Source organism: Bos indicus x Bos taurus, chromosome 8, assembly GCF_003369695.1.
Source record: "Bos indicus x Bos taurus breed Angus x Brahman F1 hybrid chromosome 8, Bos_hybrid_MaternalHap_v2.0, whole genome shotgun sequence".
Taxonomy (NCBI): domain Eukaryota; kingdom Metazoa; phylum Chordata; class Mammalia; order Artiodactyla; family Bovidae; genus Bos; species Bos indicus x Bos taurus.
Window position 1 is genome coordinate 52,020,153 of NC_040083.1, and position 24,012 is coordinate 52,044,164.

The 24,012-nt window shown below is 38.4% G+C and overlaps 1 protein-coding gene across 3 annotated transcripts in view; it reads left to right on the forward strand.

The window, feature by feature from the left end:
* Nucleotides 1–24,012, forward strand: part of PCSK5 (proprotein convertase subtilisin/kexin type 5) — a 519,637-nt gene that overhangs the window by 337,734 nt on the left and 157,891 nt on the right. For all 3 annotated transcript variants that reach the window (XM_027549490.1, XM_027549491.1, XM_027549492.1), the window contains 6 exons: nt 1,290–1,392; nt 3,238–3,431; nt 16,585–16,669; nt 20,360–20,457; nt 21,489–21,618; nt 22,044–22,159. In XM_027549490.1, coding sequence (XP_027405291.1) covers nt 1,290–1,392; nt 3,238–3,431; nt 16,585–16,669; nt 20,360–20,457; nt 21,489–21,618; nt 22,044–22,159 — 726 coding nt within the window. The remainder of the gene's footprint in view (nt 1–1,289; nt 1,393–3,237; nt 3,432–16,584; nt 16,670–20,359; nt 20,458–21,488; nt 21,619–22,043; nt 22,160–24,012) is intronic.

Consider the following 24,012-nt stretch of genomic DNA (forward strand, 5'->3'; position numbering starts at 1 on the left):
CCAAAGGTCATGACTTACCCCTAAGTCGGAGACCTGAACTAAGAAGCAGGACCTCTGTTGACCCCAACTCTCCTAGGGAGATCAACTAGACGAGCCACTATAACTCTTGGAAAATCATTTTTATCTGTAAAATGAGGGTGTATGGCTACTAGATTTTTCTCCAGGTCATTCCTCCCCTACTTCTACCATTTTATGTTTCAATTTAGTAACTGTAGAACATAGTCCTACAGTGACTAAAGGAAAACAAATTTCAACAAAAGTAAGACCTTTTGATTAAAATAAGTGTGCCTCAAGACAATTCTGGTACCCTTGATTGACTTTTTGTGCATTTCATGTACCATGTAAATCGCTAGTTAAAATCATGAGTTTTCATTGGGAAATAGCTTGAAGATTATGAGACCAAATGTCTCAAACTACAGAAAACAAAAAGGAGGAGTCAAAGAAGTAAGTTATCTATAACTAGCCCATGTCATTAGAAAATCTCTTTTCATCAATCACAAAATAGCTCTTTTTAGCATTTTTTTTCCTGCCTGTGCATTCTTTCTAGTTCTTCACCAAAGAATATACAGCAAGAGAGATGAGGAACATTCATCCTTGGTCTGGAATTCTTTAAGCTTGCTTGCATCTTTTAAAACTTATGTATAGTTTTCTTTTGTTGAGTTGCCCATTGGCCTATGGGTAGGATGCAATTTTAAATCTATTATCTGTGCCTGAAGTACCTGCTTTGTAATCCAAGACGAGATGCTGATAAAATTGTGCCAGACCCCATAATGATGTTTCTTTCTGGCTCTAATCTCAGAGGTACTCAGTGGCTTTAATGACCTTGGATGAGAGAGGCAGTCTGGTCAGGACATTGAATAACAGCCCTCTTTTCTTTTCTGCTAACAGCATAAAATTCTCATTTTTCTATAAATCCAGCATTTTAATTATTATGCATATTTAATTGCAATCATTTTTTTTTTTTAGTTGCTGCAGTGGTTTTTTTTCTTTGAATTCTGGGTTGTCATTTCCCACAAAGCAACTATACATGTACTTTGAAGACAAGGTCCCGACTAGGAGTTACATGCTTGATACTTAGCTAATTGAGGTTCCGCCCCCCCCATAAAAGCAAGAATTTATCTCGGCTTATAGCCACATTAAACATTATTCCATCTTACTGCATTAGAAACTCTTAAGGAAAACTCTCACTGCATAAGGGGGAGAAAAAGCCTATTTTTATCCCAAATTCAAGTTAACACTTACGTGCTTAAAATCACTTTTTCCAAGTGTTATTCTGATTTCTTTTGGAGGCCCCTGTGACCCCGAGTGCAGTGAGGTGGGCTGTGATGGGCCAGGACCCGACCACTGCAATGACTGTTTGCACTACTACTACAAGCTGAAAAATAACACCAGGTAAGAGAGATGCCCCATCAGGATACCTGAAGCGCGCTCCCTGGTGGCAGTTCCTGGGAGCTCCCACAGTTCACCAGCGGCAGGGTGTTCCATGGTCTCCCACCAGAACCAAAGTCCAGATGCTGCTGCACAGGCCCCTACACCTCGCTGCATCATTTGAATAGTGAAACTGATACTGAATTACAAAACACCCGATTTTGATCTACAATTTTTTGATCTACAAACTGATGATACTGAATTACAAAACAACCCGATTTTGATCTAGGCTAGGAAACTGCAGAGGTCTTTTCTCACATTTCAAAGGATGATGGGGAGGGACTAGTTATGCACATGCCTGATCTGCCCTTCTAGACCTTTCCATCCCACTGATGTTTGATGCCCCACAGCTGCACTTTCCCTCCAGGAAATGGATGATTTTCTGAATTCCTCAAAGTGTAAGCTTTCCATGTGGCAAAGCTACTGGTCCCTGTGCATCCTCACTACTCTGCTCTGGACAGTAAGGTGGGCCTGCTCGAACCCATGCTTCTGAGCCCCTGGATTCTGCCTCGAGCGGATATGTATCCACAGGGAAGGCTGTGGAACACACTGCTCATCAGAAGCCATGTTCTTCCAGGCTGTTTCCCACATCCCTAACACCTCTCCCTCCTGTTTCAGAAGGAAACTCACTCTAGGAAGCCGACCTGGTATCCACACTCCAGTCACCCAGGAGGGTCCTATTCCTGTCACATCCATGCTGGAATTTCAGTTCCTTAAAGGGAATATAAAGCAAAAATTAAATTTAAAAAGAATTTTTAATTAAAAATAAATTTCTTAAAAGGAAAAGTCCTTGGCTACCCCAGCCCCTCTCATTATCTCCTAGACTGGCAAATGCCTGACATTTAATTAGTACTCAGTAAGTACTTGTTGGAGAAGGCAATGGCACCCCACTCCAGTACTCTTGCCTGGAAAATCCCACGGACGGAGGAGCCTGGTAGGCTGCAGTCCATGGGGTCGCTAAGAGTCGGACACGACTGAGCGACTTCACTTTCACTTTTCACTTTCATGCATTGGAGAAGGCAATGGCAACCCACTCCAGTGTTCTTGCCTGGAGAATCCCAGAGACGGGGGAGCCTGGTGGGCTGCCATCTATGGGGTCGCACAGAGTCAGACACGACTGAAGCGACTTAGCAGCAGCATCAAGTACTTGTTAAATGAATAAATAAAGCCCAGATCTTCAGTTATGGGCAAACAAAGAAGTGTTTTTTTTTTTTTTTTTATCATAAACAGCATTAAATTTTCAAATACATTTTTTTTTCTTGGCTATGCCACACAGCTTGCAGGATCTCAGTACCCCAACCAGGGACTGAACCCAAGCCGCATCAGTGAAAGCCCAGAATCCTAACCACTAAGCCAGTAGGGAACTCCCTAAATATATTAATTTAGACAATAGCATACACATCCCAGAACTCATATAACAATACACAACAATAGAAACTAATCCTTTATATAGGGATTTTTGCATAAAATCATGGTTCACATGTCTTCTCTTCAACCCAACAGACAACCTTCCTGTTGAGACTCAGTTTCTAACCATCATCCCCTTTAAAGAGCTAGACCCGAACTGGAAGATGGTTTGGACCAAGACATTCCTTGCTTGGTGGACTTGGTATTATGTAACTGCAGTGCTATGTCAGCACCCTACATACAAGAAGGCTTTAACCAACAGAATTTGGCCCTTTGGATGTGGTATTACCATCACAGTTTAAAAAGGATTTTGAGAATGAGGACAGCTGTGTGCTCAGCACCTTACTCACTCAGGACTGAATCTCTGGTGACACTGCTCTTCTTTATCATCCCACAACGCAGAATCTGTGTCTCCAGCTGCCCTCCTGGCCACTACCACGCTGATAAGAAGCGATGCAGAAAGTGTGCCCCCAACTGCGACTCCTGCTTTGGAAGCCACGGGGACCAGTGCCTGTCCTGTAAATATGGATACTTCCTGAATGAAGAAACCAACAGCTGTGTCACTCACTGCCCTGATGGATCATATCAGGACACCAGTGAGTTGATTCCCAAATTTGGTTTTTAGAGAGGAAATATAAGGTTTTCACTTGAACGACCTTGGGAGGGATAGTCCTCATGAAATCTAGGCCTTTCTTAATATCAAAAAAGAGCTAGTCAGTTTTTAGGAGAACACTAGAATATTTTGTAAAAATGAATTTTAGAAAATTTTGCAAAAAATATTTTGTGTAAAAATGCCTGTAACTAACTCCTTCAAGCGGTGCTCTGCCTCACCCTCAGGTTCACTGACTTGCTAGGAGGACCCATAAGACTCAGTATATAATTATACTCAAGAACTCATGGTTATAACTTACTATAGTAAAGAGATACAAAGTAGAATCAGCAAAGGGGAAAGGCATGCGGGACAGTCTGGAGGAAACCAGGTGCAAGTTTCCAAGAGTTTTCTTCCAATGGAGTGACACAGGATACATCCCATCCCCATCAAAAATCTGTGATTATGTGTGAATGTCAGCTACCAGGGAACCTCCCTAGAGTTTCAGCACCCAGAGGTGTAACTGGGATCTGGTCATGAAAGCTCCTCTGATGGCTCAGTGGTAAAGAATCCACTTGCCAATGCAGGAGACATGGGTCCAATCCCTGGGTTGTGAAGATCCCCTGGCAATCCACTCTAGTATTCTTACCTGGGAAATCCCATGGACAGAGTTGCCTGGCGGGCTATAGTCCATGGGGTCTCAAAAGAGTCAGACCTGACTTAATGACTGAACAAAAACATGAAGGCACCCTGTGCCTGTACCATACCAAAATTCCAGACTCTGCAAAGGAAAGCACGTATTCAATACAAACCATATTGTTTCTACGAACAGTTTAGGCACCATGAGCCACTCTAGTCAAGGTAGTGGGAAACTTCATGAAATCCAACTTTCCAAATGTCAGCCATGGGCCAACCTTACAAGGATAGCAGCCAGGCCTGTTTTTTTCTGCACATTAAGCAAAGGAAACAGACTTTTATGATATCAGTAAGGTGTAAATAGACACTGGAATTTATCAGAGTTATTTAACCCATCAATAAAGGAACCTAAAGGTGATAAGTGGGTTCAAAGACTATCAGGTATCACAGTCCACCAGGAAAGGCAAATGAACTCCATTTGCTGAGTTAGAGAAAAAACTGAATAAATTTCATACATGGGAATACAATTAGAATTTTGGAGGGTTATTTTTTCAAATGGGCAGAACTCACTTGCAACTTTTATCAAACAAAAATTTATAAATTAACATGTAACTTCACAGAATGTGGGCTCTAATCAAATGTCATTAGTGAACAGATAAGGCACACTCCCTAGAGAATCCAGTAATCCTCAGGCACACCTCTTTTTAGAGAGTGCTCTATTATAGCTCTGGTAAGGACTGCAGGAATTTTTTGCTTTATTTCTGAGCCCTGGATAATTTATCAGAATGAGAGTGTCACACCACAGTATGACAGTGAAATTTCTTGTTTCTACCCAACCTAAGAAAAAAGAAAACCCAACTTTAAAGGAACAAGAGTTGTTTTTTTTTTTTTCAAAAGCAGCAAAAATTTTAAAGTGGATACCCTTGCTCCTTAAGCAGTTTTTTATTCAAACACAGGCAGCACTTCTCTATGAGGGAGATGGGGCTTTTGACTTAGCCTTAGAGCAATGGGGAGGGGTTACGGCTGTAGTTTTTATTTTCCCTCAAGTTTGGAACATGATCTGCAACTTGATGGAAAAAGGAGAAAAAGAATGTGGAGCAGACCTAAGGGCTCAGAACTAGGTAGTATTCCTTGAAGGAAAAATTCAACATTCTGTCAAGAAGGCTGAATCTTGGAAAAGACGCCCAGCCCCACGGAGTGGTTGTGAGCCAGCTCTTCTCCCATCATGTGCCCTGGGGGGGCACGTCTGAGGCGCCACCACTGCCAAGAACCCCAGGACTGGGCAGACCCTATATCAAGAGAATGATGACGAGCACACTCCAAGACCACATAGGTCATTCTTTCTCCTAAACTCACAAGGTAAGAGAAGGACAAAGAAGAAGAGAGGAACCACTCCCAGTTAAAAGACCAAGAGAACTCCCCCAGAAGAAAATGAAACGGACCTCTTCAGCCTAACAGACACCAGGTTTTGAAAGGAGATAATGAAAAAACTGAAGGAGCTAAGAAAGGCTGTTGACAGAAATGCAGAATGCTGTAAAAAGGAACTAGAAACTATACAGAAAAATTACAAAAATTCATTTACAGAGATGAAAGCTGAGCTAATGGAAATGAACAGAAGAATGAATAAGTGATCTGGAAGACTGGATTATTTCCATTATCCTATCAGGACAGCAGACAGAAAGCCAAATGGAAAAAAAAAAAAAAAAAAACTAGAAACAATATAAGAGATATATGGGATAGTATAAAACATGCCAATGTAAACATGATAGGGATTCCAGAAGGGGAAGAAAAAGAAAAGGGGATAGAAAATGCATTTTAAGAAATTATGGCAGAAAACTTCCCAAACGTAAAGGAAACAGGTATCAAGGTACAGGAAGCACAGAGAATTCAAAATACAAAAAAACCAAACAGATCTACACCAAAACATATTATAATAAAAATGGCAAAATTTAAAGAGAGGATTCTAAAAGCAACAAGAGAAAATCAGAGTTAATGACAAGAAAACCCCCATAAGGCTATCAGCTCATTTCTCTACAGAAATGTTGCAGGCTAGGAGGGAGTGGCAAGATATAGTCAAAGTCCTGAAAGGGAAAAACCTGCAACCTAGGATACTCTACCCAGCAAGATTACCATTTAGAATAGAGAGATAAAGAATTTCTCAGATAAAAATCAAAAGAATACAACAATACTAAACCTATGCTAGGACTTCCCTGGTGGCTCAGACAATAAAGTGTCTGCCTACAATGTGGGAGACCCAGTTTCAATCCCTGGGTGGGGAATATCTTCTGGAGAAGGAAATGGCAACCCACTCCAGTATCCTTACCTGGAAAATCCCATGGATGGAGGAGCCTGGTAGGCTACAGTCCACGGGGTCGCAAAGAGTCGGACACGACTGAGCGACTTCACTTTCACTTTCAAACCTATCCTAAAGGAAATATTAAGGTCTTCTCCAAATAGAAAAGAAATAATCTATAGGTAAGAGAAAATCACAGTTGGAAAGTAAAGTGATAGTTTCTCAGTCGTGTCTGACTCTGTGATCCCATGGACTATACAGTCTATGGAATTCTCTAGGCCAGAATACTGGAGTGGGTAGCCTTTCCCTTCTCCAGGAAACCAGAAACCCAGGTCTCCTGCATTGCAGGTGGATTCTTTACCAGCTGAGCCAACAGGGAAGCCCATGAATACTGGAGTGGGTAGCCTTTCCCTTCTCCAGCAGATCTTTCCAACCCAGGAATCAAACCAGGGTATCCTGCATTGCAGGTGGATTCTTTATCAACTGAGCTATCAGGAAAAAAACCAGGGCAGCCATTTTGCACACAAACTGATAAGCCAGTACATAAATTTAAAATTAAATCAAAAAATTTCTATGAAAGTAACGATAATTACAATGAATAGCAAAAGGATGAACATGATCGTTTTGCTGAAAGTTTTACCTCATTTTCAGTTAGAAGGATTAGTTAACAAAAGCAACCACTCATTGCACACACAATGAACAATTTTAATATTTTAATAGGGGATTATTTGGCTTAGTTTCAATTATATAGTCATTAAAAGAAATAGAAGCAACAGAGAAGTAACAACATACATTATCACCAAATTGGGCCAACAACCTACATCTAGACTTGAATAGTGCTTTAAAGTCCTGAATGACAGCAATCTGGAGTCCCAGTTGGGAAACGGTCCCAGGAAGTGTATACACTCCACAGGTTAAGACTTGAAATTGCAGTTTTGAGAGCTCCTGCTTATAATCCCAGGCCAAAAACTGATATATTCATCACTTTGTATGCAAAACAGCAGCCCTGGTTTTTTCCTTTAACTTTTACAATACTATTTGTTTCTCCTTGTGAGTCACAAGACTTCTTAGACCCTGGAGAGCAGAGGGGGCTGGCCAGGCCCTCAACGGCTTAAGAAAAGTTCAAGACCCACTAAACTTTCTTATGTAAAGTGCCCCTTAACTTTCCAGCAACAAGTGGTGTACTTATAGGCAGGCACATAGTCCTGGCAGGGTCAGAAGTCAGAGGCCTGCTCTCCTGCTTCTGAAGCCTGAACAAGACTACCTCTATTTTAATTTCCCTAACAATGAAGATATAAAAGAGGACATCAAAGTTATAAAATGTGGAGAAGAGTAAGAACGTATAGATTTTTCACTTCTCCTAGAATGTGTTTAAGCCTATATGACTACCAGTCTAAGGCAAGTAGATATAGGAATGGGTTAACATAATTGAAAAACAGGATAACCACAAATCAAAAACATACAATAGATTCACAGAAACCAAAGAGAAGAGAACATTAAGTATAATACAAAAGAAAATCAAACCACAACAACAACAAAAAAAGATAAAGTGACAAAGAAGAAATTTAAAATCAATGAGAAAGCAAGGTTTAAAATGGTGATAAATACATATCTATCAATAATTACCTTAAATGTCAATGGTCTAAATGCTCTAATCAAAATACACAGAGTGACAACTTGATTAAAAAAATACAAGAGCCTACAATATGCTGCTTATGAGAGACCCATTTTTACGGCAAAGCACACACAAAGATTGAAAGTGAGGGGATGGAAAAAGATATTTCATGCAGATGCAAATGAAAAGAAAGCAGGGGTCATAATACTCTCATTAGATGAAATAAACTTTAAAACAAAGGTCACAAAGAAAAATAAAGAAGGATACTATATACACATTAACAAATTAAAGAATAAAAACCATATGATCATCTCAATAGATGCAGAAACAGCTTCTGACAAAATTCAACATCCATTTACGATAAAAATTCTCCAGAAAGTAAGCATTGAGAGAATATACGTCAACATAATAAAGGCCATATGTGACAGACCTACAGCTAACTCAACAGTGAAAAGCTGAAAGCATTTTCCCTTAGATCAGGAACAAGACAAGTAGGTCCGCTTTTATTCAATGTAGTTTTGGAAGTCCTAACCATGGCAATCGAAAAAGAAAAGGAAGTAAAAGAAGTGGAAAAGAAATAAAACTGTCACTGTTTGCAAATGACATGATACTACACATAGAAAATCCTAAAGATGCTACCAGAAAACCACTGGAACTCATCAATAAATTCAGGGAGTTGCAGGATACAGAATTAGTACACAGAGATTTGTTGCATTTCTATATATTAACAACAAAAATCAGAAAGTAAAATTAAGAAAACAATCCTATTTACCATCATATCAAAAACAATAAAATACCTAGGAGTTCTTGGACTGCAAGGAGATCCAACCAGTCCATTCTGAAGGAGATCAGGCCTGGGATTTCTTCGGAGGGAATGATGCTAAAGCTGAAACTCCAGTACTTTGGCCACCTCATGCGAAGAGTTGACTCATTGGAAAAGACTCTGATGCTGGGAGGGACTGGGGGCAGGAGGAGAAGGGGACAACAGAGGATTAGATAGACGGCTGGATGGCATCACTGACTCGATGGACGTGAGTCTGAGTGAACTCCGGGAGTTGGTGATGGACAGGGAGGCCTGGCCTGCTGCAATTTGTGGGATCGCAAAGAGTCCGACACGACTGAGCAACTGAACTGAACTGAAACCTAAGGAAAGTACACTATAAACTATAAGACACTGATGAAAGAAATCAAAGATGACAAACAGACTGAAATATACCATGTTCTTGGATTGGAAGAATCAATATTGTCAAAATGACTGTACTACCCAAGGCAAGCTACAGATTCAGTCAAATTACCAATGGCATTTTGCACAGAACTAGAACAAAAAAAATCGTAAGATTTGTTTAGAGATACAGAAGACCCTGAATAGCCAAAGCAATCTTGAGAAAGGAAAACGGAGCTGGAGGAATCAGGCTTCTTGACTTAAGACTATATAACAAATCTATAGTCATCAAAACAGTGTAATACTGACACAAAAACAGAAATATAGATCAATGGAAGAGGATAAAAAGCCCAGAAATAAACCCACATATCTATGGCCAATTAATCTACAAAAAAGGAGGCAAGACTATACAATGGACAAAAGACTTTTCAATAAATGGTGCTGGGAATACTGGACAGCTATATGTAAAAAATAAAAACAAACCAAAAAAATGAAATCAGAACATTCTTTAACACGATGCACAAAAATAAACTCAAAATGGATTAAAGACCTTAATGTAAGACTGAGTACTATTAATATAAAACTCCTAGAGGAAAACATAGAACATTCCTGGCATAAATCACAGCAATATCTTTTCTGATCCATCTCCCAGATGAAAGTAAAAACCAACAAATGTTACCTAATTAAACTCAAAAGCGCTTGCACAGTGAAGGAAACCTAAACAAAATGAAAAGACAGCTCACAGAATGGTAAAAAAAAAAAAAAAAATGCAACCAGAAAGGGATTAGTCTCCAAAATTTACAAATGGGCAGGAGACCTAAATAGACACTTCTCCAAAGAAGATATACAAATGGCCAAGGAGCACATAAAAAGGTGTTTAACATCACTACTGGAGAAATACAAATCAAGACTACAAAGACATATCACCTCACACCAGTCAGAATGGCCATGATCAAAAAATCTATAGACAATAAATGCTGCAGAGGGTGTGGAGAAAAGGGAACTCTCCTACATTGTTGGTGGGAATGTAAATTGGTAGAGCCTCTATGGAGAACAGAATGGCGGTTCCTTAAAAAACTAAAAATACAGCTACCATATGATCCAGCAATCCTACTCTTGTGCATATATTCATAGAAAAACATGGTTTGAGAGAGTACATGCCACCCCAATGTTCACTACAATACTGTTTACAATAATCAAGATATGGAAGAAACCTAAATGTCAATCAAAAGATGAATGGATAAAGAAGATGTGCTACATATAAACAATGGAATATCCCTCAGTCATTTAAAGGAATGAGAATACGATTTGCACCAACATGGATAGACCTGGGGATTATCATACTAAGTGAAGCAAGACAAAGACAAATATCATATGATATCATTTATATGCAGAATCTAGAAGAAATGATACAAATGAACTTATTTACACAACATAAACAGACTCACAGACTTAAGAGAATGAATGTATGGTTACCAGAGGGAAGGGTGAAGGGCAGAGATAGATTGGGAGTTTGGGATTGACATGTACATACTACCGTATTTAAAATAGATAACCAACAAGCACAGGGAATTCTGCTCAATATTCTGTAATAACCTAAGTGGGAAAAGAACTTGAAAAAGAATAGATACATGTATATGTATAACTGAATCACTTTGTTGTATACCTGAAACTAACACATTATGAACCAACTTCAATATTGTGTTCCAATATAAGATAATTTTTTTAAAAAGCTTCCTTACTGTTTAAAAAAAAATCTCAAATAAACACACTTTTATCTACCACTTAATAAAATTAGAAAAAGAAGAATAGGAACTTCCCTGGTGGCACTGTGAATGGGAGTCCCCCTGCCAATGCAGAGGACACAGGTTCGATTCCTGGGCTGGATGGATTCCACAGGCCGTGGAGCAACTAGGCCCATGCACCACAACTCCTGAGCCTGTGTGCTGCAACTACTGCTGAATCCCATGTGCCTAAGTCTATGTTCTGCAACAAGAGAAGCTCCACAATGAGAAACCTGCGCACCACACTAAAGAGTAGCATCCACTTACTGCAACTAGAGAAAGCCCACACAAAGCAACAAAGACCCAGCACAGACAAAAATAATATTTTTTAAAAAAGAAAGAAAAAGAACAAACAAAATCTAAAGTCAGCAAAGGAAGAAATAAAGATCAGAGAAGAAATAAAAGATTTTTTTTAAAAAATAGAAAAAAGTCAATAAAACCAAGAGCTAGTTATTTGAAAGTATAAACAGGATTGACAAACCTCAGACCAGGCTCATCAAAAAGAAAAGAGAGATAATCCAAATAAAATAAATGAAAAAGGAAACATAACAACTGATAGAGAAATTCAAAAAACCATAAGGGAATGCTATAAACACTTATATGCCAACAAATTTGACAATCCAGAAGAAGTGGACAAATTTCTGGAAACAAACATCCTACTAAAATTGAATTAAAAAGAAAGATAATTTGAAAAGACCAATCACTAGAACTGAAATAGAATCTAATTTAAAAACTCTCATCAATGTATGGCTACCAATGGAAGGATGAGGGGAGTGGGATGAATTAGGAGATTGGGATTAACATATATATGCTGCTATGTATAAAATAGATAACTAATGAGTACTTACTGCATACCACGGGGAACTCTACTCAATGCTCTGTGGTGACCTAAATGGGAAGGAAATTCAAAAAGAGGGGATATATGCATACATATAGCTGATTCACTTTACTGTATAGCAGAAACTAACACTACATTGTAAAGCAACTATACTCTAATAAAAATTAATTTTAAAAAATTGAGTAACCACTGGAGTGAAAAAAAAAATACCTCTCTACAAACAAAAGTCTAGAACCAGATGACTTTACAGGTGAATTCTACCAAACATACAAAGAGGAACTTATACTGATCCTTCTCAAGCTCTTCCAGAAAACTGAAGAGGAGGGAACACTCTCAAAGCCATTCTTTGAAGCTATCACCTTGATACCAAAACCAGACAAAGATACCACCAGAAAAGAAATTTACAAACCAGTATCTTTGATGAATATAGATGCAAAAATTCTCAACAAAATATTAGCAACTGAATCTAACAACACATAAAAAAAATCATACACCACGACCAGTGGGATTCTTCTGAAGTTCACAAGGATGGTTCCACATATGCAAATCAATCAGTGTGATACACCAAATAAGCAAAAGACAAAAAACACATGATCATCTGAATAGATGCAGAAAAAGCATCTCACAAAATTCAACATCCATTCATGATAAAAACCCTTACCAAAGTAGGTACAGAGAGAACATATCTCAACACAATAAAAGCTACTTAATGACAAACCCACAGCCAATATAATACTAAAAAGCTGCAAGCCTTCCTGCTCAATTCAGAAACAAGACAAGGATGCCTACTCTTACCTTTTCTAGTCAACATACTAGGAAGTCCTAGTCACACCAATCACACAAGAAATAAAAGGCATTCAAGTTGGAAAGGAAGAAGTAAAATTGTCCTTATATGCAGATGATGATACTATATGTATATAAAACCCCAAAGACTTCACACAAAAACTACTTGAAGTGATGAATGAATTCAGCAAGGTAGCAGGATATAAGATTAACATACAGAAATCAGTTCCACTTCTTTATACCAACAATGAAATAAGAAAGGGAATGTAAAAAAAAGAACTTTTTAAAATTGCACCCCCAAAATAAAAGACTTAGGATTAAACCTGACCAAGGAGGTGAAAGACTTATTTGCTGAGAACTATAAAACGTTAATAAAGGAAACCAAAGATGATTCAAAGAAATGAAAGATACCTCATGCTCTTGGGTTGGAATAATTAATATTGTTAAAATGGCCATACTTACCAAAGCAATCTATATAGGTTTAATGTGATCCCTAAATTACCAAAGGTCCAATACTTTGACCACCTAATGTGAACAGCTGACTCATTGGAAAAGACCCTGATGCTGGGAAAGATTGAGGGCAAAAGGAGAAGGGGGCGACAAAGGATGAGATGGTTGGATGGCATCATCGACTCAATGGACATGAATTTGAGTAAACTCTGGGAGATAGTGAAGAACAGGAAAGCCTGGTGTGCTGCAGTCCATGGGGTCACACAGAGTCAGACATGACTGAGCTACTGAACAACAAATCAAGTTACCATAACATTAGGTCTCCTGCACTGCAGATAGATTCTTTACCAACTGAGCTACCAGGGAAGCCCAGAACTAGAACAGATAATCCTAAAATTCATATGGAACCATAAAAGACCCAGAATTGCCAAAACAATCCTGAAGAAAAACAAATCAAGAAGTATAACCCTCCAGACTTCAGACAATACTACAAAGCTACAGTAATCAAAACATTATGATATTGCCACCAAAACAGACATATGGATCAACAGAACAGAATAGAGATCCCAGAAATAAACCCACACACCTATCATCAGTTAATCTTCAGAGGAAACACATATATTCAGTGGAATGAAACAATCTCTTCAGCAAGTGGTGTTGGGAAAGTTGGACAGTCACATGTAAACCAATGAAATTAGAATACTCCATTACATCATACACAAAAATAAACTCAAAACGGCTTGAAGACTCAAACATAAGGTGTAATACCATAAAGCTCCTAGAAGAGAGCCCAGGCAAAACATTCTCTGACATAAATCATACCACTGTTTCCTTAGGCTCCCAAGACAATAGAAATAAAAACAAAAATAAACAAGACCTAATCAAATTTACAAGCTTTGGCACAGCAAAGGAAACCATAAACAAAATGAAAAAACAACATACAGAATGGGAGAAAATACCTACAAATGATCTGACCAACAAGGGATTAATTTCCAAAATATACAAACAGTTTGTACAACTCAACAACAACAACAAAAAATCCAACTGAAAAATAGGCAAAAGACCTAAATACACATTTCTCCAAAGAAGAAATACAGATAGCCAACAGACATATGAAAAGATGTTCAACACGGCTAGTTATAAGAGAAATGCAAGTCAAAACTACAGTGAGGTACACCTCACAATGGTCAGAATAACCATCATTAAAAACTTTGCAAAAGAAATGCTGGAGAGGATGTGGAGAAAAGAGAACCCTCCTACACTGTTGGTAGGAATGTGAGTTGATGAGCCACTGTGGAAAACATTATAGAGGTTCCTTATAAAACTAAAAATACAACTATCATATGATCCAGCAATCCCACTCCTGGGCATATATCCGGACAAAAGTGTAATTCAAAAAGATACATATACCCCTATGTTAATAGCACTATTCACAACAGCAAAGACATGGAAACAACCTAAATGTCCATTGACAGATGAATGGATAAAGAAGATATGGTGTGTATACACACACACACACACACATGCGCACACACACAATGGAACAGTTCTCAGCCATAGAAACAAATGAAATAATGCCATTTGTAGCAACATGAATGCAACTAAAGATTATCATACTAAGTGAAGTAAGTCAGAAAGAGAAAGATAAATACCATATTATAACACTTACATGTGGAATCTAAAATAAGACGCAAATGAACTTATTTACGAAACAAACAGAATCATGGACAAAGAGAACAGACTGGTGGTTGCCAAGGAGGAAGGGGCTGGAGAAGAGATAGACTGAGAGTTTGAGGTTAGTAGATGTAAGCTTTTATGCACAGAATGGATAAACAACAAGGTCGTACTGAATAGCACACAGAACTATATTGAATATCTTAAGATAAACCACAGTGGAAAAAGAAACTTTAAAAAGAATGTGTATAAAATGTATAATTGAATCACTATGTGTGCAGCAGTAATAAACACTGTAAATCAACTATACTTAAAAAAAGTTTTAAAGTAGTATTCCTTGAGGAAAAAAATCAAAATTCTATCAAGAAGACTGAGCCTTGGAAAAGAAATCTAGGTGGTACTGGATAGGAAAATGATAATTGAGACAATCAGTTCTTTTGCCAGAGCCTGGAAGGTTGATAATTAAAGAAGGTTATTTAAACAATTACTTCACTGATAAACCTGAAGAAGGGAAAGGCTACCCATTCCAGTATCTGGCCTAGAGAATTCCATGGACTGCATAGTCCATGGGGTTGCAGAGAGTCACAGATGATTGAGCAATTTTCAGTTCACTCACTGATACAAGTGGTCTGTGCATCTCTCTCCTTCTAGGCAATTGCCTTTTGTTTTAATTTCCTCCTTTAATAAGTCCATTTACATATAGCATAGTGATATGTATGTGACTAGCAATAATTACTGCCAACATATCTACAGTTCCCTTGAATAAGGTCATTAACTCCTCAAGAGCAGCTCAGCGGTAGTCATCATTGTAATATTTAGTTAACAAATGAACAGAGATTGTGAACTTGTCCACTAGCGATGCTAAGAGCAGAATGCCACACTAGGTCCTCTGGCTTCAGGTCCTATGTCATGTCCAGCATTCTCGATGACCCTAAGATGGGGAGCTCATAGACGGTGAAGAACTTTGTATTTCATGCCGAGGAGCTCAGAATTCTGAAAGGAGCTAGACCTCTAGGAGGTCCTTAGAGGGATCCGGTGAAGCAGTGCTTCTCTGGATCCCTGAAGAACACCAACGTTTAAAGAGCAGACAGAGAAGCCTATGGACAAAGCCTCATTCAGTTCTATATATACCTGAAGTTAGGATCTACCAGCATCTCAGAGAAGGGATCAAAGTCTCCAGGAAAATGTCACCTGAGGTAAAAGGCCTTACTTAATATAACATCACCATTTTCCACTACAGGACAGTAACGTACTTGCCATCCCCCCACCCCTCTGCCTCAATGCTCGGTATTAAACAAGAAAGCCAGTATTCACAGTGTATTTGTTCATTCAAATGTTTCTGTTCTCCAGAAATGTAAGTGTTGTCTGAAATATAGTAACATTTATATTGATTCCACAGTTCTATAAACTTTAATAAAACAATGCAAGAAATAATCAGCCCTTACCTTGCAATCTTAAAAGCAGGTTGCCCTTTTCAGTGCAGTTCATCGGAGTAGTCATTAGAGCTGTGAGCATGAGGTCTACCATTCCGTTCTTCCGCTGCTAGTGTTGCCTCTCTGTACTTACTACTGATGTGCCCCAGCTTTATAAGTGAGATTTGCACAATTGGAAGTTAGGAAACTCTGCTTGGGAAAGAGAATAGGAAGAAGAAAAAACCAATACACTATTTAAGAATTAAGTGGGCTGTTGCTTTCTTGTCTACAAACTGGTAGATATTACTAAGGTATTTCCCAATGCTGTATATTCCTACCTGTATTTGATTTGATGAGAAGTGAGAGCAAATGTTGAGTCTGGGGCTTTTCCTACAATTTCCTACTCCAGGCCATGTATACTATAGCATACATTAGCAAACATTAGAACATATGCTTTTATGAAATCCAGCTGACCAAATGATTTATAACCTTGTTTCTTTTTTTTTTTAACAGAGAAAAGTCTTTGCCGGAAGTGCAGTGAAAACTGCAAGACATGTACTGAATCTGACAACTGTACAGAATGCAGGGAGGGATTAAGGTAAGAGAGTGAAAGATTTCACCAAGTAACATAGCCCAAGGACTTCTCAATAAATTTGAAAAAAAGTAAATAGGTAGCTCTCTTATAAGTCACCCTTGGTTTGACTCCCATTCAGACACTTGATTGCTATTTGCATTATCTCTATCATTTTATGTGAAAAATTGGATGCTACCTTGGCTTCAGAAGGTTTATAAACCAAATAAAATTCTCTTTAGAAAAGATGGCTCAACTACAAGTAAATAAATGGCCATTTGAGAGGCTTTCTTTGGGCTTTTTGACCGACAGTGTATCAGTCAAGGATTACTGCGTAGGTAACATCAATGAATTATATTTAATCCCCCTGATTCATTCCTCTGATGGTCGAAACTATTCCCTTATCTTTATTATTTCTCTCCATATAGCCAATCATTGTCTTATCTTAAGCACCTCAGGCTGGTTCCATTATGCTGTGGTATGCACATAGATTTAATACCAGGGGATGTCATCCTTGAATGGATGAGACTTGCTCATTGCTAAAGCCAGACAGTTGATAGATTCTTTGAGAGAATCAAAGTGAAGTAGATATTCTTGATATGCTTAAAGAAGGTCAGATCATCCCATGCTGAGTAAGGGGCTGGACTCTGGCTTTATTACATAAAACTAGAATTCTGCTCCATTCCATCCCTTTTAAGAGTTCCCTGATGGCTCAGAGGGTAAAGCATCTGCCTGCAATGCAGGAGACCTGGGTTCGATCCCTGGGCTGGGAAGATCCCCTGGAGAAGGAAATGGCAACCCACTCCAGTATTCTTGCTTGAGAATCCCATGGATAGAGAAGCCTGGTAGGCTACAGTCCACCGGGTCGCAAAGAGTCGGACACAACCGAGCAACTTCACTTAGTACCTCTATTTCCACTTTTGATCAAAGGCACAATAATCAGGGTTCAGGCAGTCTAGGCAGGCAATCCTTTACATTAATTAATAGGGGAACATCATTTTTATTTTGATTGATTGATTATTTCTGGCTTTCTCTCTTGCCCCATAAATGCATTCAGTGTCCATTTGTTTTGTACCTTTCATCTCAAGACTTCAGTTTTGATAAATATCAGTCCAGTCAGCATCCTACTACTTTTTGGAGAAGGAGCAGACTGTTATAATTTTTTAAAAAGGAAGATAAATGTGGGCTTAAATCTTTCTCTGCCATTTATCAGCTGTGTGATCTTGGTCAAGTCCGTTCACTCCTCTGAGCTTCAGTTTTCTCATCTATAAAAGGGTGGTACTAACCTCAAAATTGGTGGATTATGATAAAGATTAATTGTGATAACATCTATAAAGCACTTATTCCAATATCTGACACTGAAATTGGCCCATGAAAAATAAACGATCAAGATTATTTTCTATATTTCTTAGGGAACATTTTATAGAGTAAAAAATGTTCTCTAATAGAAATAAGAGCCATATATATTAATTTTAAATACCTGAGTAGCCACATTAAAAGGAGTAAAAAGATACAGGTGAAATTTATTTTAATGAAATCTTTAACCAAATATATCCAAAATATTATTTCAACATGTAATCAATATAAGACAATATGAAAGATAATCAGTGAGATATTCTATATTTTGTTTGTAGTGCCCAGTCTTCGAAATCTGGTGTGTATTTCACCCTTAAAGCATATCTCAATTAAGACAGTAATTTGGGGGGAAATACTTGATCTGTATATAGGTTTTATAAAAATTTAGTTGAAGTAGATTTTAGATAGCCAAGTTGTTCTGCACTTATTTAAAAGTTTTCTGATAACTGAATCAAGTGCCACTTTGTAAGATTGAGAGGGAAATGAACGAAAATAAAATGTTAAATTCTGTGCCTTGGCCACGCTAGCCACATTTCAAGTGCTCTCGAGCCCGCAGGTGCTAGAGCATATGGGACGGCACACGTCTAACTCAGCTGGCTCACCCCAGCATGAACCCAGGACTGGGTCCGCTTACCGCGCCACCCCTGGGGTCTGGACGCAGCAGAGTGCACCAGGGCTCCCGGCGGCGCTCTGCTGCATGCCCCACTTAGTGCATTCCCTCCTCACACACGGCACCCTCTGTCTCCAGCTGCGCAAGTGCCAGCCTCAGAAGCAGTTTTCCTTTGTTAGAAAAACAAGGCAGCTTTAAAAAAACAACAACTTTGATAAGTTTATCAGAGGTCCCATTTCCTCCCACAAACAGATTCATGTGATGCACTGTCCCTTTTTCCAGCTCTACCAAAAGGAAAGGGAATTTCTTTTATTGGCTTTTTAAATGACACCTCTCTGGCCAGAAGAGAAGATCTATGAATGAAATACACTTTCTGTCTTCTTGAGGCTCCCTGTGTTTTTCTTAGGGGCTTCTATGGTTGACCATTTTGCCTCAAAAGACCTGTAAATTTTTAAATAGTGGCTAAGCAAACAGAAAAATATCTATGCATAAAATACTAGAAGGATATGAATTAAAATGTGAACAGGACTGTCTGGGATTCTTTTTCATCTACTTTGGTTTTGTTCTTTCCAAATTACTTTAAAGGGAAAAACAAATATATAAAAATACTTATATACATATATTATAAAAAATAAAGGGAAAACTAAATGTTAGTTTTTAATAGTATGATCCATATACAAAGCACAGTCAAGTAACGTGAATTGCAGCAATGTATAGAAATGCATTTTCTATAAGAACACAGAAAGCATTTGACCCTGTTGCTTAGACACCCATTTTCTAGAACTGTCTACTGGGTGACATGGGATTATGGTAACAGTCTCACTACTGAGTTATTCCATGAGTAGTGTTTGTATATTAAATGCTGTAAATTTTAGACATTTGTTTTTAAGCATCAATCTGTAGGCTATGAAAAACCTTACAGGTGTTAAAAAATTAGAAGAAAAAAATACACATTCCTCATTCGACATTCTAGCAACATATTAGGTAATGCCTAAGAGTGCTATTTAGATAAAACATAGCACAGATAACACCTAAAAATACTAAATGATAGTGTAACTAAGAAAAGTTGAGATGTTTGGTGAAGCAGCAATGTAAGTAAATAATTTTGCCAAATATTTCATTAGAGTTTAAAATTAATAAATAAAGCAATAGAAGCAAATGTATGTTAGGATTCTCTTGCTTTGGTCCAAGAGAAGAACTAAAATCAGAAACACTTAAAATTTTAAAAAGGCTATTCCTGGGATTTTGAGCTGAAGGTTGGGCAAGATAGTTGTACCCTTCTCTTCAGGTGTAATCATTTTACCACGTATTCCTACAACATATACAGTTACAGAACAACATTTAACATTTACAGTAACAACAGTTACTCCACAACATTTATTGTAGAGTAGGTCTAGGAGATCTGGGATTGGTAGGCATATTGTTAGGGAAGGTGATTGTTTTGGTCCATAAAATACTTTTAAAAACCTCCAGGTTATAAAATGTTGAGTAAAGAAAAAATGTGTCAGCCAGCCTAATAATTTAAGAGGAATGTCCTCCAAACTTGTAGCACATGTATAGGCTACAGACTTATTACAGGCACAGAGAAGCATTCTAGGCATCGGGAGGAGAAAAACAGAGGGTACAGGGGCTATTTCTCCTGCTCTGAAGTTCTCCCAAATCCACTGACCTCTGGGGGAAACTGTATGCGTTACATACGGCCTTGGGGAGTCATGACCTCTTTGCCTGACCACAGCCGTCTGTGTTTCCAGCCTGCAGGGGTCCCGGTGTGCCATCACCTGTGAGGACGGATGGTACTTCAACGGCCAAGACTGCCAGCCCTGCCACCGCTCCTGCGCCACCTGTGCAGGTACCTCCTCCCCCACTCCTCTTATTTATTCCTCTAGCTCTGGTTTGGCTTTCATTTGTCTTTATCCATCAGTCATGCACACCCCCTTGGTAATTTTTTTTAATTAGACTTACTTTTCTAGCTTTACTGAGGCATAACTGACAAAAATTATATACTTTAAGATGTACGTGTGATGTTTTGATATATATAATACAAGGTAATTAACATATTCATCACCTCACATAGTTTGTGTGTGATGAGAACACTTAAGATCAACTCTCTTAGTTGAGTTTTGAGTATACAATACAGTATAGTATTGTATAGTACTGTACAATAGTATATAGTATATACTATTGAATATACTATTGTATATACTGTATACAATACTATATACTATACAATACTATTGTATAGTATTGTATAGTTACCATGGCGTACGTTAGATTTCCAGAACTTATTCATCCTGCATAACTGAAACTGCACCCATGGATCCAGGTCTCACTTCCCCACCCCAGGTCCTTGACAGCTCCTCTTCTACTTCTGCTTTCATAAGTTTGACTTCTTTTTTAGATTCCACATTTATGTGAGATCATGAGGTATTTGTCTTTTCTTATCTGGGTTCGATTTTCAATGTAACAGTAGTACTCAAACTTCTGTGTTGAAGATACGTTCCAAGGAGGCCAAGGGCAGACGCAAGATGTGTGCAGGCAACCTCTTGATAATTTTAGTGTAAATGCTGGAGAAGCATGGCCCTCTCCCGACAATCATGCGGTCTCAAAAGTCAGTAATCAGCAGCCTAACCTCACTGAAAACTTAAAACGTCCCAGTGATACCTCCTTTGCTTTCAAAAGAGGTTTGATGTTTTTTGGCAAATGGGTTCAATCTAAAACTGAAGCCTTTTCCCCCAGAGAACATAAGGAAAAGTACAAATGTTACAGTTCTCAAAATTGCAACCTATTAATATCATTTTCACCAATTATGCAAAAAGCAGCCCGCTGTGCAACCTTTTCTGAGGCTTTGTTTCTGTTTCCTGCATTTGTCTTGCTTTTAAGGAGCGGGCGCTGATGGGTGTATTAACTGCACAGGAGGCTACTTCATGGAGGAGCGGAGATGCGTGCAGAGCTGTAGTATCAGCTACTACTTTGACCACTCTTCAGAAAATGGATACAAATCCTGCAAAAAGTAAGTGGATTCCCCTCCCCCCATTTAAGCTCCAGTGTTTGGCAACTGGGTTCCTTATTTGACTGCCTTCATTAACAATATGAATCATACAATTATTAATGAAAAATAAGGTGCAAACATTTATCTATGGACACCAACACTCTGCAGCTTTAAACCCAACTGATTTTTGTGTGTGTGCCTCAGGAGCACTTTAAAACCTCTAAAGTTGTATTTCTGTTTCAAGTGCATGCTCTCTCCTCTTTAAAATCGGTCTACCTGCTAGGTTTTCTTTAATGTTGTCAATTAAAGCAGTTCATTTAAGAAAATATTTTTGTGGCATCTTCAAAGGGAGAATTAAATTTAAGATGTTAAGAGATTGACAGTAAACACATCTTTTCCTTCGCCTGATGTGTGAAAGGATGATACATTGTACATTCTCCCCATAGATGTGACGCCAGCTGTTTGACATGCAATGGTCCAGGGATCAAGAACTGTACAAGCTGTCCCAGTGGGTATCTCTTAGACTTAGGAATGTGTCAGATGGGGGCCATCTGCAAGGACGGTGAGTACAACTACTTATTTTGATCTTCTGAGAACCATGTGATCCTTCCATGTTAAGGTCTAATATATATTTCCACTTGAAAATATTAACTATCAAGCATGTCTCAGATAGGACATGCTGATGTCTTGTTGGTGTTCCTTGAACTTATACCCTCAATGGGTTTAGTTTTCTGGTTGTTTTAACTGCAAAAAGAACTAAAGCATCCATTTATGAAGATGGCACTAGTTAATTTTTATTAATTAGTAAACCTTGTTCTTGAAAACTTCTTAGAGCTTTGGGTTCAGAGCAAAATTCAGCAGAAAGTAAAGAAAATTCCCATTTATCCTCCGACCACACTGACCATACATACACACACACATACACACATACTCACCATCAGTATCCCTCACCAGAGTGATATGTTTGTTACAGTTGATGAGCCAACACTGACAAATCATTGTCACCAAAATCTACAGTTTACATTAGAGTCCACTTTTGGTGTTCTATGAGTTTGGACAAATGTACAAAGACAAGTATCCACCACTGTAATATCATTCAGATCACCCTTCACTACCCTGAAAATCCTCTGTGCTCTGCCTATCCCTTCCTTCTTCCCTCCCTCTGGAAACCACTAATTTTTTTTTCACTGTCATCACAGATTTGATTTTTCCAGAGTGACATATAGTTGGAATTATACAAACACTAACTAGAAAAGGCTACATATTGTATTGTTTTCCAAGCTTCCCTCATATGTACTTTTTGCTAGATTTTTAAAATACCACATAGAGTTTTGTACCTTGCTTTCTGCTCTAAGCAATAGATAAATGCTACTCTGTGTTTTTACAAAATCTTCAGAAACTTCACTTCTAATAACAGCTTAGCAGTCTATCTTGTGGATATGCCACAGTTTACTGCCACTCTCCTCTCATTTGGATTGTTTGTAATTGTGATATGTAAATAATAATCAAATGGCATCTGAATCTTTTATTAAGCCGTGATAGATAGGCATCTATCTAATGATAAAACAATTACAGATTGGTTCTAATGCTAATATTGGTCCATTTTTCTTTTCATTGCACCAGTAGTTCTCAACCAAAAGGCCAGGACCCCACACCTTCCCCCAATATTCATTTAAATTGCTCTTGGGGTAAGGCACCGATAGCTTTAGAAGCTTCTGAAGTGTTTTTAATGTGCAGCCATTCCCTCTGATAATTTGGCAAATGCCAAGTTCTCTCATTTTCTAGCTTCCGCCATTTCCCTATCCATAAAATGAATGAATTTAAATTATTCCAACCCCAGTCTCTCGTGAGCTTTGACTCTAGATATAATTCATGCAGAGAGGACTCTTAAATTTGTGCCTAGACTTTATGCACATGTGCACCTCAACAATGTAGAAATAAAATGTTTGAGCCATCATTGTTCTAAACATCTTGGATTGTTAGGGAAATAGGAAAATAAAAAATGACGCATTTGGAACAGTTTTCCCTGATAAAAGTCATTTCCCTGGGTTTAATCTTTGTGTTCCTTTGAATGGTTCTTCTTCTGGAAATTTCACAAGAGGCAGAAGAGTGCTATGGCCGGGAGAATGCAGATTCAGAAGTCAGATGCATCATTCTTATCTAGACTCCAGACCTTGGACAGGTTAGGAGTTTTTTGGGCCTCACTGCCCTCATCTATGAAAATAAAAAGGATAATGCTGTTGCCGTCATATGGTTATCTGATAACTTTCCATTAGGAATCTCAAACAACAAAGATATCTGAGCATGTGATGGCACCAATAGGGAAATCATTTATGCTCTCATATCCACAGAGCATCTAAGTGACTTTGTGTCTTCATAGCTCTTCTAAAGTATGGATTGACCTGGCAGGGACAG